At 42.5% G+C, this 16,073-nt stretch overlaps 1 protein-coding gene across 3 annotated transcripts in view; it reads left to right on the forward strand.

Annotated features, from left to right (window-relative positions):
* Positions 1–16,073, forward strand: part of slc24a3 (solute carrier family 24 member 3) — a 60,115-nt gene that overhangs the window by 33,252 nt on the left and 10,790 nt on the right. For all 3 annotated transcript variants that reach the window (XR_003410958.2, XM_027014791.2, XM_027014793.2), the window contains exon 3: positions 11,446–11,522. Coding sequence is in view for 2 of the 3 variants with exons in the window: in XM_027014791.2 (XP_026870592.2) it covers positions 11,446–11,522 (77 nt within the window). In the remaining variant the exon portion in view is untranslated. The remainder of the gene's footprint in view (positions 1–11,445; positions 11,523–16,073) is intronic.

Raw genomic sequence — 16,073 nt, forward strand, 5'->3', positions numbered from 1 at the left:
TTTTTGTGTTTTGCTTCCATCTCTCTGTGTGCGGTGACTTGTCCCTTTTCTTTCCTCTCCTTGAGTACTGCACTGTGGAATTGTGGCAGCTTGGCCAGGGTTCGAGTGCGTGCTGCTATCCAGATGGCCCCTGTTTAACTCTGATCCAGCTTACAGTGTTTACCAAGTCATTTCTCACATACGCACACCCAGACACGTATACAAAGGGCCGATGTCTAGCAACACGCCTTTGTTCTTCGGTTACTTTCCCCTCTCATACAGTAATTTAATCAGTCTAGTGTCTCTCTAGAATGTTGCTTGAGCCAGATATAGGTCTCTGCACTTTACAGGATTAGACAGAATATGATAAGACCCTCTTACTCTAGAAGCATTGGCCATTTTTCAGTACTGTACAATTATACACCATAAAGAGGCTTACTTTTCATTCATAAATCCTAGGTTTATGTCACCAGTATATGAATATGTTGACAGATTACACTTCCTGTCTATTCCCTCAGTCCCTTACTTTTCCATCAGACAAATGTCTGGGGCATTAGGTAATGTGCCACCCAGTTGTTTTAAACACTTGTGGTAAAGAAACTAAATGCAACCATATGTAAGTGTTTTCAGGAGCAGGGTAAGGTGGACATTTAAAGGGCCAGTAGAACACTCTGTCTGCATGAACTGTCTCTATCCTACATGCATACAGAAACCACAAACAAACACACATAGGCCCATGAAGACACACACATAAGTTGGGCATCACTGTGTATGTCGTTGCCAGAGACCCTAGCCAAAGGCACTGGGTACAAAAGGAGGTTCTGTATTGCTGTAAACCTAAAAGGTCTAGCTGCTATTAGTCTTGTAACCTAATACATTATACCCATGCTAGCACACTTACAGAGGCTGTACTGCTCCCCTTTCCTACGGCTGGCGGCAGCTGGAGTGTCATCCGTGTAGGGATTAGAGAGGAGGCCACTCAGCAGTGCAGGCTCTGGTCATCCTTATCTCTCAGCTGGAGTGGCCACAGTGGGCCACCCATTCATAATGCCCACTCTTATATGCACATGCACATGCATCGTCACATCTAAGAGCGAGTTTTAGATGTGGAACTCGGTTGTTAGGTTATGTGTTAGATTTTGGCTTGCTTTTACTACTCTTCAGAATCTGGTCTAGCGACATTTTACCATAAACATGCAGATATTTAACATTTCTCAAATCGAGGTCATAGCTAATTGTTAGTGGAGCACAAAGTTCAGAGAATATTCGACCCCCCAAATGAGCTGCCAGTTTAATTATGCTGCTCTCCTTCGCTTTTCAGTTACTATTCAATTATCACACCTGGAATAAACCAAAAGCTCAGAATTTCTTTTGTAGCCAAAGAAACGAAGAAAGAAAATAAAGAAAAAAGAGGGAGGTTGTAGGTGTGTCACCATGGTATAGCATTTAAACCAGACTGGCCCAGGCAACGATCTTAGCCACATTAGCTATTCAGCCAAATTCATTAGCATATACTGGAGACAATTATCTCCACACTGGTGGTGGTTTTGTTTTCGTTGCCATTTATAGGTGACTGTGTAGGCTCAAAAATCCACAGCACATCAACTACAGTACTTGTTTCATCTTATCTCTTTCTCCTTTCTCTATTCCTGCTACACACATCAGTTTTTAGGGTTTACAAAAAAAGCACAAATTAGCATCTAATTACCATACAGTTAAATATAGTCTTTACAGGCACTGTTAAGCATTGTTTTTAAATCGTCCTATCTCCTGGCTTCTGTTTAATGGTGTATGGGATTAGGATGAATTCATTTTTAAAAAACTGAATTACATTATATTTGGGTGCTTATGTAACCAGCATGGACTGGCATCTCTGCTGTTTCTCAGAGTCTGGGTACACGCAGCAGCAAGCTATGATAGTGCAGGGAAATCCAGTTTGATCCAGCATAGATTTAAAAGTCAAGAATTTGAAGAGGTGTGTGTGTGTGTGTGTGTGTGTGTGTGTGTGTGTGTGTGTGTGTGTGTGTGTGTGTGATCAAAAATCCTTCCTATTGCATATCTGCATGTGTGTGCATGTGTTTCATAAGCAGTTCGACATCTGAATATTTAATGTTTCTCATTTTTCTCTTAATGTTTTTCAATGATGAAATTAGAGACTTAAAATTTATCATCAATAAATTACAGTCAAATAATGAGAATTATCTCCATCATCAACCAATACAACTTGGTTATTACATTAAAACACTTAAAACACAGACTGACCTCTTAAAAAGTCCATATGTTGAATTGATATTTTGACACCTGACTTTTTCAAAAACATATTCAACTCTAGCAGCTGATCTGCTGAGACGTTAACAGCTCATACATATCAGGCATATATTCTCAAAAACACTAAAAACAGCTGCCATTAAGATACTTCTGAAGAAGAAAACTCTGAATGCTTCAATACTACAGACCAATCTCAAATCTTCCTGTCATAAGTAAGATATTTTAGAAAGTGATGTACAATCAGCTATCCATTATTTGTATATGTAAATGGAAATCTTGACAAATTGCAATTGGATTTCCGAACTGAGACTGTATTGGGACTGCCGTCATAAAGGCACTAAATGATCTAACTTTATTCTCACTGCTTACAAATACAAGGAAATGAAATCCCCAGTGCAAAAGCAGGTGTAAGAGAAAGATTTTATAAATGCCTTTTCTGTACATATACAATTTTTTACAATATAAAAAAGAGATATGACCATTTTGAATATATATATATATATATATATATATATATTCTGTCATATTACAATATTTTGACTATCCTACATTTGGAATGAACTCTTCCTGGGATGCAGGTTTGCTACACCAGTCAGTTGTAGCAAAATGATCGATGTATTGGCATGAATTGACTGTCCAAAGGGCATGATAATAGAATACCGGGTGACAACATCTCGGAAACCGCTAACTTTGTTGGATGTTCCAGAATGGACTTCTCGCACATTGAATACCTTCCAATGGTATAACAGTGGTGCTCCATGGGCCACTGATGCCACAGAGGAATGACGACTCCAGCAAGTGGTACAGAGCAATCTTCCTGCAACAGTAGACTAGTTAACCTCTGTACACAGGAGCCATGAGGAAAGTGTCAGGGATCACCACTGAGTGAACACAGTGACATCTGGCCTGCAAAGCAGATGCATGGTTAAGGCACCAATGTTAACATCAATGTCACCTCCAGTTTGCATGGGAATAATGCAGTTAGACAGTGGAGGATTGGAAAAATGTTGCCTTCTCAGTCAAATCCAGGTTCCTGCTACACAAAGTGGATGGACGGTGGTGTATACACTACCAAACGCATGAGAACTGCCTCTAAGTGAGAACTGTGTGCCAAACGAAGGGTAGTGGTGGCACTGTACATGTGTGGGGGCATGACCTTGGACCACTAAGACCACTGCATGAGTCTCTGAATGCCAGTGGGTACTTGGCAATCCTAGCAGATCACGTGCACCCGTACATGTGCCCATATGATCTTTCCTGATGGTAATGGTACAAGAAGATAATGGGCCATCTCACTGCACAAGGTTGGTGCAAGAACACAGCAGTGTATTTGCTGTTCGTCCCTGGACTGCTACCTCACCCGAACTCAACCCTGTGGAGCACATCTAGGAACAGTTGGATTTCCACATTCAGCATGCTGACCCACAATCACACCTCAGTGGGCCTCAGGGCTCTGCTGCAGTTGAAATGGACATGAGTGCCTCCAGATACCCTCTGTCACATAATACAGTCTATGCCAGTGTACTGTTGCTCTGGAAACCCTGTGTGCTTCACTGCAATTTTGAATAACTCTACATCATTATTATAGCTCACTGCAGTAACTCACCTGGAATCTTCTTCTGAGTTGGACCTGAGCAAACTGATTCTGGCATGGATGCTCCTGTATCTCCTCCCGGATGGCAGGAAGCTCTACAGAGTGAGGCTGGGGTAAGAGGGGCCCAGTAGTCTTGAGTGCTGAATACTAACTGGTAAATGAATGTCAGTCGCGATATTACCAGATCTTGGTGCTTCATTTGACACTGTAGAGCACAGAGTACTTCTACAGAGACTGGAAAATTAAGTAGGATTATAACAAACCCGTGGATCTTATTACATCGTCAGGACTGGCAGTTCTAAATCTGATAGGAAGACTGTAACATGCAGAATGCACCAGGGATCAGTTCAGTCCACTTTTACTTAATATGCTCCCATTAGACCAAATTCTACATCACAACAAAATTTCCTACCACAGCTATGTAGATTACGGCACAATAGACATTGTGTCTATTTTTCGGAGCACATAACTAACTAGATGAGACAGAATTTCCTTCAGATAAATAAAGACAAAACAGAGCTTATTATATTTAGCAACAGAGAGGAGCATCTCAAAATTAGTGCACATCTTGAATCTAGGTGTCACGGAACGGCCCCTCCCCCCTCAAGTCTGCGTGTGTGTGCGCGTCTGTGTGTCTGTATTGCCACGCCCTCTTGTGTCGTTCACCTGATCCCTGTTGTGTGTAATTGTCATGTGTGTATATAAGTCTCGTTTCGTATCGTCAAAGTTGTCGGTGTTTGATCCAAGTAGTCTGTGTTAAGACGTGTATGTTTCATGTGTGAATAAAACGTATGTTTATGTTCGACGTGCCTCATCCTGCTTAACGCTCGTCCGTCACACTAGGGATATAAAAACTAGTCCTAGTAAAAAAATGAAATTCTAATAGACTTAGATCTCATCAAATCAACCATCACAATGCTTTATTTTATCTTAAGAATATAGCTAGAATAAAGGCTTACTGCCCTAACAAGACATAGAGAAGAACTTGTTTTGTAACATGTTTTTAAGTCTAACAGTCTTCCGGTTTCCTTACTGCATTTCCCAAAAGGTCCATTCAAACAGCTACAACTTCTTCAGAATTCTCCTTCTAACCAGGGCAAATAGAAGAGAGTATATTACTCCAGTTCTCAAATATTTACGCTGGCTTCCAGTGAGTTATAGAATTGGCTTTAAAGCACTACTACTAGTCTATAAATCACTGAATAGATTATGCCCAGACGTGCACAGAGTATAAACCCACTAGGTCTCTTAAATCCATGGATACAGGCCAGCATGCGTTTTTTAAAATTCGGTCTTCTCTCATGCATATATTTGAGCTCTTGTACTCTATTTTGGCAGGCCTTTATTTTATCAATGCATTTTTAATCTTCTAATGCATCTAACCAATTTTAATTGATTTTATTATTTATTATTTATTATTTTTTACTCTCCTTCCACAGTTGCACCATGTTCTCTGTGTACTTGTGGATTTGTATTATTAGAAGTCACACTTTGCTTCAAATCGAATGGCCTGTCTTTTATAATGTAATTTGCAACTCAGTCGCAGCTTGCATTATGGGATGAGCCACTTTGATGTGACAAATGTAGTCAGGCACTGAATAGCGTTAATTGAATCCAGGCCTAATTGGGCACAGTGTCTGAACAGAAGTTCTGGAGACAGATTGTGGGGACAAGTAGCACTGTAAGTATGTGAATCGTGTCATTAATTATAAGTCTTCAGTGTCCATTCTCAGCTTCCATACCATGGTCACATGAGCAAAATCTACATGTTTACACTGATCACCTGTCAGCCGTGCCTTCTTCAAAGCTCCAAAGTGTGATTAACATCGAGAAAGGACGCAAGTAAGGGAGACAGAGGGAGTGCCTTCCCTGATGCAAAATTAAAAACCTTATAACAGCACTGATTAAATGGCTCAGTAGTGATTTATGTATTTCTGATTCATTTCATTATGATTCATTTGTAAATTAGATACTGACATGGGTCATATACTGGACAGGTTATCAAGAAATGTCCCTTCACCGTTACACTGAAGAAACGATGAGATTAGAATAAGGACAGAAGCGTTTTCAGACTCAGCTGTCAGGTTTCTTATGATAGTTACTGCTCACAAGATGACTGGATTGACATGCTGTAACTGTCACTGCTACTGAATAAATGCCACACTAGCACAAGTGAAAAAATGAATCTCCAAAACAGGAGGATTTCCCATGGACACAGAAAGACTGAGAACAAGGGAGCAGAAATATTTGTCTGGGGATTTTTGATAGAACCAAAGCAATTATATCAATATCAAATCAGGCCAGTGTCATATCAATATGACTCAGTGTCAAGCTAGAACTATCAGTGAAGATTTTATTGGCATGGGGCTTCAAATGTTGCCTTGTTTGAAGATAAATATGTAGATTTAAGTCTTAAAGAGCCATTATATTATCTTAATTGGTTATTGTCAAATACGCTCTTGTTCATTAAACTAATGCATGCAGTAAATTAGATATGTTTAATTAAATGCCTGTTTTTATATGTTATTGGTTATTTTCCATGCATCTGATTAAATTGCCAATTTTACCAGTAGTTGAAAAGCTGTAGGCAAAGTGAGAAGAGGTTATGTTGTGACATAATCTGTATCCCAGTATTGCATGATTGTGCCCTGTGGCCAGTACTGGTTTTACTCTGCCTCTGACTTGCTCCTCATAAAGGGTGATGGTTACAAAGTGCTCAGATGCTCCCAGCAAAGAACTCACTCAGGCCCAGTGCAGAAACGTGTTTAAGAGAGAATGATTATGTTATGTGGATGGCCATGACTACAGCCTCCCCTGAAGCCTCTGTGTTATGTCAGTCAGTAGGAAGAGCAGAGAGCAGTCCTCTATCTTTAACTAAGTCTGTGTTCATATCCTCTATAGCATTCAAGATAGAATTTCCCAAATAACTCCAATAACTGCATTGGATTTGTGAGAGCACATAGATTAAGAACCTCCAGCAATACGTAAAAAATGCACAAAAGGCATATTTGCAGAAAAGTCCTAATAATGTTGACAAAGCAGCAGTGAATTTTTTACTTCTACTACTTTATTGTCGATTGCTCTTCTACTCCCACCCAGTTTTCCCAGAATTATAGGGGACTTAATCCCATCTGCCAAGGTCAGGTAAGTGCCACGATCAGGTTAGCCCTTCTCTTTTGCATGTATTACAAGGGGAAATAATTAATATCAAACAGAATAGATTTAGTTATTGTTAGCTGCTCCCTTCTGCAATGCTGTGAAGTCACATATGTCAGTTACAGTTTTCTGGACATATGTCTTTAACATCATTTTACTACAAGACCACTGTAATGTTTATGCCAGAAACACACTGGATAAGAAATCTGAGAAAAGAAATTGGTGAGGATACTTGATAAATGCATTACCATCACACAAAAAAATCCATGCGTAATACATAACTTTCAGTAGTCACAACTACAAAACATTGATGCATGAAATGATTAAACATTAAACGTTAGTTAAACATTATCTTTCCTGGGCTATTATTAACCAGGAGATTTGGATTTGATCTTAATTCCTCACACACTTGTCTGAAATCCTCCACACATCTTTTATGCAAAATGTTGATATTTAACAAGACTGCTTTAAAAAATAAATTGTGTTTGAACATTAACAGGCTATATAAATGTAGTAAAATTGCTTGTGGAAAAGCACAAAAACTTCTACACAGGATATGATTAAATCTTTACTGACATGGAAATTCACAGGGGATTAAAATAACCTGGGGTTATTTCAACTGGTCATTTTATAGTAAGTAAAAAGCATGGAATATTTGCTGTTGAAGGAGTCCAAAATATATAATGACTGAAATGGGGGTTTTAGGTGAGACTACAATTCCCCCACCTTCCAATATACAACTAATCCCATCTGAATAGGGCTCTAGTGGTCAAAGTTTGATGTTATCTTTGTACTTGTTGAAAATCTTTTGAGGCCAGCAAATACCCAAGAACACCAGGGTGATCTTAAGAAGCAACAAGTCTATTTGTGAGAAAGGACAACACATGAAACATCGAGGGGATGCTCTGTATTAATTACCAAGCCTAATGAGTACGCCACAGCAGAAAAAAAAGGAACACTGTAGAGCTCTCCATCACAGCGCTGTATGTACAACACTGACCTGGGCAGGCATTCAGCTCACTCTGTGCTAGCACAGTTCTCCCCTTTAGCTCATCCAGTTCGATTCAATCATCTCATCTCTTTGGCGAGTGCTTTGTTAAATCTTTGGCATAAGTGGTATATTTCTCTTTCATTCTTTTGTTCTCTGTCTGTCTGTCTCTCTGTCTGTTTCTCTCTATCTTTCTGTGTGTGGGGGGGGGGGGGGTCTCTTTTTTTCTCCTTTTCTTTTTGTCTTTCTACCTGTTTCAAAGAGGAAACGCATGGCCTGTAATACATTTTGCAGAATTAGAAGGTGAAAGGTAAAGGTTCCAAGGTCATGCAAGCAGCATTAATGATGTTTGAACACACACACACACACACACTCACATTAACATACATACATATACATAACCCATCTTTCCCTATCAACTAACATACCAAGGACAAAAGAGAATGTCCTCATTAATTGAAGGTGATTTGGTGTCCTCTGTACACTTTAATATGTTAACATCACACAAACATGGCTTTCACGTCTGACTGGACATACATATTTGGGCTGAGACTTCTGTCCAGGATTTAAGGAACTAACGTGATCTTCTGTGTTTCTTTTTCATTTCATTTCTTTCTCAATAACTGTTTTCACTGTATGTTTATTGGAATTAGTAACAGTATAATAATCACAGAAATTAGATCAGAACTAAAAGATACCAGTATTCTGGACTGGTGACCTTTGACTCTTTATATGGCACAAACAAAGCCAGTGAAGCCAGTCCTGCACATGAAATAAAGACATTTAGCTCCACATTTACCATATTTATCTAACTCAACAGCAGAAAAACTCTAATTGCATCAGTGAAGCTTATCTGACAGCAGATGCTACTTTCCCCTGTGGTTTGTGTAACTAAGACCCACACTAAATCCTCTGCACAGGTTTGACAGTAACTGTATGACTGATACACAGGTTCCACCTGCACCATTGGATCTGCAGCAACATTTTTTGATGTATGACGGTAAAGACATGAGGAGGGTATCACTGAATATGCCATCTGTCTGTGGAGCTCTGTGTATGATGTACAAGGAGCCCTCAGTGTGAAGGAGCTCTTGGTTTTGGTACTGGCTATAGTAAATTGATGTGGACAGTGCCCCTTCCCACTAGCCCCACCAGTCCCGCGGTGCCACAGCGCCGCAAGGGGACAGGCTGGGCAGAACCAGTACCTCTATCTCTGCTCTGACCACTCCACAATACATGTGTGTAGAAGCGAGAAGTGGCCTTTGGCCTTTACCTGGAAGCGTGGGTAAAGTACAGAGAATGTGAGAATGTCTGATTGTCGCTTCTTTAAGTACGCAGTCAAAGCAGGCTTTTTCTGGGTAATAAATGACCGCTGATGCCAAAGTTTGCTGTTGTTATCTCATACCAATAACAGAGTGTGCTTATGGGTTTGTCACCCAGCAATGGAAAAATAAGCAGCAATTGAAAATTCTCAGTTACTTTTCATCACAGAGTCACAGAAATATGGTGCATAAAATTAATAATGAACCAACACCTGAAATGCAAAGTAGAGACTTCTGTTGCTGTTTGCGGTTTTGACAGTGTTGCACAGATGTGAAGCTATACATAAACAAGTTTTATTTGGTCCAGACCAAGTGACTGAGGATTGCTTGTTTCTGTTTGCTGTGATTCTGCAGTTGAAATGAGATTAATCACAGGCTCTTATGAGTACACACACTAGTGCTATGTGCCAGTATTATGCTCCATGGCCTGTAAGAAGAGCAGACCTGAGTGTGTGTGTGTCTCTTGAAAGAAGACTGCAGTCATGAGTGCGCACCTCCGCCCTGCAGGGACACTTAAGATGCCTCTGTCTGCTCTTCATCAGTCTTTTGCGCTTGGTAAAGTGATGTTTTCTCTAATTTTGTTTTTTCTATTTTTTTGTGAAATAAACGGGGGGATGAGCCCTCCTGTCACTGAGTTGATTGGTTTAACCAGTAGCCTGGGTAAGAGGATCAGTCAGCAAAATTACTGAGGATCAGTGTTGCCAGAACAATAACAAGAAAGAGAAGGAGAAGCATTTTATAAAAAGGTGATTAAAAGTTCTAAAATTATATAAGAATAAAATTTAAAAATAAAATCAATACAACAGAAACAGTTGTATTGCAAAAATCAGAGTTAATTTTATTTTATTTTTTTTTTAACAAAAATCGCAACAATAACAAAAATCACCTTCTTATAAGAGAGATATTTAGTGGTACCTATACATAGATGACAGAGGAGGCCGGAGAAGACCAGTGAAAATGACACGACATTATGTTAACATGTTTCCTCCCAGCATGAATCATTTCACCTGTCTTCTCTATCCATCTCTCCCCCAACCTAGTCCATGTGTGTGGTACTTTGGCAGTGGGGAAGAGGGTGGTGTGAAGCTGGCACGCACACCTCTCTTCTGTTCACTGGGAGCAAAAATCCGGCAATCATCCTGTCACAACTGATACAACCTCCTTATGGTTGCCGTCCAGTGTAATGGTGTAACGACATCATTCTTTAATCTTTCGGGGATAACCTGCCGGGAAAGGTGTCTCCAAAAAAAATAAATGGAAGTAAAACCAATCTGCACATTTAGGTTCAGATCAGGTGCTGAAAGGAAGAATGCGGAGCAGGAGCCTGGCTCTCGTTTAATGAAGCGGAATGTAACAACCCAGTGCCGCAAACCCAGCCACACTGAGAGGGTTCAGCCTTAAGCCAAGCACTGCCGAGCCGTCCTGGCACGCGTACCCGCGGGCTCGCGTGTCGGGGCGTTTCACACGGAGCCGTGCTCGCGCTGCCGCTGACGTCATGGCAGCAGGGGAACGAGGGCGATGTTAGCGCTTGAGCGAGCGCGCCGCTGACTCCGCTCTTCCCGCTGGGTTCCGGGCTGCCACAGCCTGCCTGGCCTAACGGGAGCCCCCGCAGAGGCCTCTGCCTCTCGCAGACATGGTGCGCTCGTGAATGGCTTGTTAACGGAGCGGCTACGCTCCAAGGGCCCATATAACAGCTCAGTAGCCTGCAGGAAAATCGGCAGCTGCAAATCACTGATTGTTGTCGTGTGTGCTTAACCCTCGTGCTGGAGCCTCAATTCATGTTCAGGCACCAGTGCTGAGATGAATCTGTACCACTCAGGTGTTATTTTTAAGCATCACTAATGCAACACTGCAGTAGGTTTTGTTGTTGTTGTTGTTGTTGTTTTGGTTCATCATCTCAAACCCATTATTGCAAAATGTTTCCTTAATGGCACTATAACTAGATGGACCATCTAGTGCAGTTTCTGCATTCAAATGTTTTCCTTGGCTGAAATGAGTTGTGTTGAGTAAAAGCAAGGCTGAACTGCTTAATTCTATGGTTTGGGATGTGTCTTCTGCAAGGCACTTGGCTGCTGTTTCACGTGTGCATTTAGGTGTGTTTGCTTCTGTAATGATGTACATATTTGTTTTGTCCTCAGGTATACATGAGTTCCCTGAGGATGTTTTCACCAACCAGGAGCGAATGGAGGGAGCAGTGGCCCTTCACATCATGAGTGTAAGTGTCCCCACAGCTATGCCTGCATGTGTTTATGCAAGTGTGTGTGTGTGTGTGTGTGTGTGTGTGTGTGTGTGTGTGTGTGTGTGTGTGTGTGTGTGTGTGTGTTACTGATGGTGGTTGTTATTATTAGGTACATTTGATTGGTTGCATTGCACCAGCTAACACCTTTGCTAACATCATGAACCTGCATGCCTATGGCCTTAAAATCTGTACTATGCATGCAGGCCCTTCGCCTCACACATGCCTCACACATGCCTCACACATGCCTCACACATCAGTCTGCGCGCCCTCACAGCCACCTTGGCCATGTTTGTCACTGCATCTAACACTTTTAAAAGATACAAATGAAACCTAGCCTTCACTACACTAGCCTCCAGTTTGGGTTCTGTATAGTTGTATGGTATTTGTTCAAGAAAACTCACAGTGATGTTTAATTTGGCCAGAGTTTGAAAGGAACAAGGATTGGCACAGACAGGAATTCCACTGCATGGTTTGGTTTCCTAAAACACCTTGTTTGTCAGCAGTCACTGTTATCTCCTGGAGTACCAACACCAGCCATTACACTATTTAGTGCTGATCAATGTGTTACAGAAACACAGCCAGATCAGCCTTACAACTGTTAAATCAAATGAGGAAGAGTTTAAAATGTAAAAAGGGGAAGCGAATAGAAGAAAAGGCATAATTACTGATAGAGACTAGCCCACAGATTTGTCAGAAATTATCCTTATGTAACTTTACATATGAAATGTCAGTGTCTTTATTTCACTTTTCTTGTGCAAGGTGGTTCTAAAAACTAAGATACGCTATTTTTTAGGGTTGGCAGAAGCTCGGCACAGGGAGACCTCAGCCCTGTCTACATGGCTACTATAAATATAGTAGGAAAAGTGTTTTAAAAATATGCAGCCCTCCACTGTATAAAAATTCCAAACAAGTATGACATATTTATTTCTTTGTTAGATTTATATAGAACCTTTCTCATACCCAAGGTCACTTCACAAAGAACTCGGAGGAGAGGGGCAAAAATCAAGTGAGAGCAAAAAGGGCTGAGTTAGCTTCTCAGTGGTCCTCACGTCCCCCCTACTGCTCTCAGATCTGATTTATTTGAGATCTGGCCTGTGATTGTGGCTCTCGGTATTTTCATGGTTTTATCTCAATTGGCTTGTCCTTAAACTCTGACCAGAAGTAGTGTTTACAACATTGCTTGTGGGGCCCTCAGAAAGAGGCTTAATTTTGCTCTGTGTGTGTGTTTGTGTGTGTATGTGTGTGTTTGTGTGTATGTGTGTGTTTGTGTGTGTGTGTGTGTGTGTGTGTGTGTGTGTGTGTGTGTGTGTGTGTGTGTGTGTGTGTGTGTGTGCATGGCATACCCCTTCGAGCCTCAGGCCTGATGACACAGAACTCACATTAGACTACAGACCCCCAGACCAGGCCACTTCTCCAGTGGCTAGCAGTACACTACGTGTATTGTTTGGTTTAGGACACTACTTTATTGTTTGATTTGGGACACTATTTGGATTGTTCAGTTTAGGACACTACGTGTATTGTTTACTGCTTGTTCATTTAATATCTGGGAAGGATGTGTTTGCAGAACCAGCAGAAAGTTTATGTAACTAAGTGAATTTGGTGCAATATATTGAGAATTCTCCATGTGGCATTCTGCAGTTTTATGCTGCTAACATCATTTCTCTGTCTCTTTTTCCATTTGTCACTCTGTCTTGTGACACTCACACAGTCATGAAGTTGGTACTTCAGAAATGTTAACAAAAGGCTGTCAAACCCAAGCATGCTGGGAGTATGGGATGGCAACTGGGTATCAGAGAGATGGGAACAGGGCGAATGGTGCTGCTTCGTCAGCGGTAATGTGTGATTGCTGTTGTATACTGCAGTATGCATGCAGGTCACAACCTCTATTACAACCAGATTATAATTAATATATACTGTATGTTAACCTTATGACAAATAAACCAAGAATGATGGAATATGAAAGGAAAACATAATTTTCCTACCTCTTGGTGGAAATTCTGGGAACAGTTGTGGTGTGTCTTCAGGGGTGTCTATTGTTCATGCACTGTCCTGTCAGGTCAGGAGTAGGGAGACAGACTGTGTAGCAGGTGTTCTGTGCATGCACATGGCTGAGCTCCACACATTGATCAACGAGGTCTTGGCAGGAGCTCCCTGGGGCCACAGTAAGCTTGCATTAGCAAACGCCATGTGTCATCACCCGTGTGTTTGTTTGGGTGAGTGTATGTAGGATGATGTTTGTGAAGCTCACGGCCTTGCAATAAAGAGTGACAAATGATCTATTTAGGTCACCTGACCACGAGTAGGCTTAGAGATGACTTGTCTGCTTGCACACAGTGCTTGGAGGTAAATGTGTGAGTGTCTGTGTGTGAAGCGACTAGGCATGAGACCATGCATCCGTGAGGCCTGTGCACTGCATATTTTTGTGTTTTCCTTATTCTCACACACCTGAGTCACCTTGATAATGACCTGGTTTGTTGAATACAGAATCATGTGCGGCACAGTGTTGAGAACCTCTTGCATATGAGCACTAACAGAGAGATTGAGAGAGTCACATCCTATCGGTCACACTGTGTGTCAGGACAAGCAGATGTCAAGCTGGCTAATCCCTTATGCATGCACGAACACACACACACACACACAACAAAAACAACAAATGCCAGCTGACACAACACCCATGATGTAAGCACACTTTCTTGGAAATGGCTGAAGTGAGTCCCATTGGAAGAGTGAGTCTCATTGGGGGAGAACTGAGTGTGAGCAGAGTGGGTCCAGTGGTGGGGAGAATGGGTCTGAGCAGAGTGGGTCCAGTGGCGGGGAGAATGGGTCTGAGCAGAGTGGGTCCAGTGGCGGGGAGAATGGGTCTGAGCAGAGTGGGTCCACTGGCGGGGAGAATGGGTCTGAGCAGAGTGGGTCCAGTGGCGGGGAGAATGGGTCTGAGCAGAGTGGGTCCAGTGGCGGGGAGAATGGGTCTGAGCAGAGTGGGTCCAGTGGCTGGGAGCTGGGTCTGAGCAGAGTGGGTCCAGTGGCTGGGAGCTGGGTCTGAGCAGAGTGGGTCCAGTGCCTGGGAGCTGGGTCTGAGCAGAGTGGGTCCAGTGCCTGGGAGCTGGGTCTGAGCAGAGTGGGTCCAGTGGCTGGGAGCTGGGTCTGAGCAGAGTGGGTACAGTGGCGGGGAGCTGGATCTGAACAGAGTGGGTCCAGTGGCGGGGAGAATGGGTCTGAGCAGAGTGGGTCCAGTGGCTGGGAGCTGGGTCTGAGCAGAGTGGGTCCAGTGGCTGGGAGCTGGGTCTGAGCAGAGTGGGTCCAGTGGCGGGGAGCTGGGTCTGAGCAGAGTGGGTCCAGTGTCGGGGAGCTGGGTCTGAGCAGAGTGGGTCCAGTGGCGGGGAGCTGGATCTGAGCAGAGTGGGTCCAGTGGCGGGGAGCTGGGTCTGAGCAGGGACCCCAGCTGTTTATCCTTAGCCTGCACAAACCCATTAAGGGTGTGTTCATACTTGTAGTTCGGTTCTCTCAATCCAGAGCAAACAAGAAAATGATACATTGTTCCATTTTAGTCCTGGTTTGCTTAGCGTTCACACTCACAAATTTACAATTGAGCCAAAATAAGTAAAGAGAAAAAAAAGTGATGTGTGACATGTGATATGTGACGTGTGACACATGTATAACACAGTATCGGGGTTGGTGGTATTTTTACCATCTGGAAACACAGCAAGTCATGGCAAAATGGATAAAAAAGTCAAAACAGCGCCAGAAATTCCTCCACTGTACATACCAAAGAAGGTACGCTGCAAAGAGAGGACGATGAAAGTTTCCGATGCCTGTACCGAACTGTAATGGAAAGCATTTTTTGTTTTCAGTGTACTCTGTTCTGTCTTGTGACATCATGGCCCGTGTTTGGTTCATTTAGATGCCTTTGGTTCATATTACATTCATACATCAAACGAACCCCACCAGAATTCGTTTAGAAACGGACCGAGACTCACCTGCTCAGGCGGTCTTAGTCCTCTTATTTGGTGTGCACCAGAGTTCGAAAGGAAGCGTTCGCACTTACTCTAATGAACCACACTAACAGAGCAAACACACCAGGGTTGTTTTAATTGCACCAAAGCCACCAAGTCTGAACATACCCTCACTCACCTGTAAATAACTCACCTGCAGTATGTCAAAAATCACTCCTACACCAGACACGTAGCCTGGCTTTACCTTAAGCCATATGATATTTGCATGAATTGGAATGTGTCATCAGGAGCTGCAGTCTGTTGTGGAATGTGGGTCAGTACACGTGCAAGTGGCATCACACTGCTTGTCCATGCTGGGTCACACAGTGTTTGGAGACCCTCCTGATAGAGGCTACAGCAGGCTAAGAGCCTGGCCCACAAAGGCGCAAGGAAGTACCGAACTCTGTGGCTAGATACACTGCACAGGCTTCGCTGTGGGGCCATGTGCTGGTCAGCAATGCTGATACTACATTGTCTTATAGTTGTTTTATTGTTCATTTTATTAACCATGTGACTGTAGACTCTGCCTTCGATT

This window comes from Electrophorus electricus, chromosome 11 (assembly GCF_013358815.1).
Source record: "Electrophorus electricus isolate fEleEle1 chromosome 11, fEleEle1.pri, whole genome shotgun sequence".
Lineage (NCBI taxonomy): Eukaryota > Metazoa > Chordata > Actinopteri > Gymnotiformes > Gymnotidae > Electrophorus > Electrophorus electricus.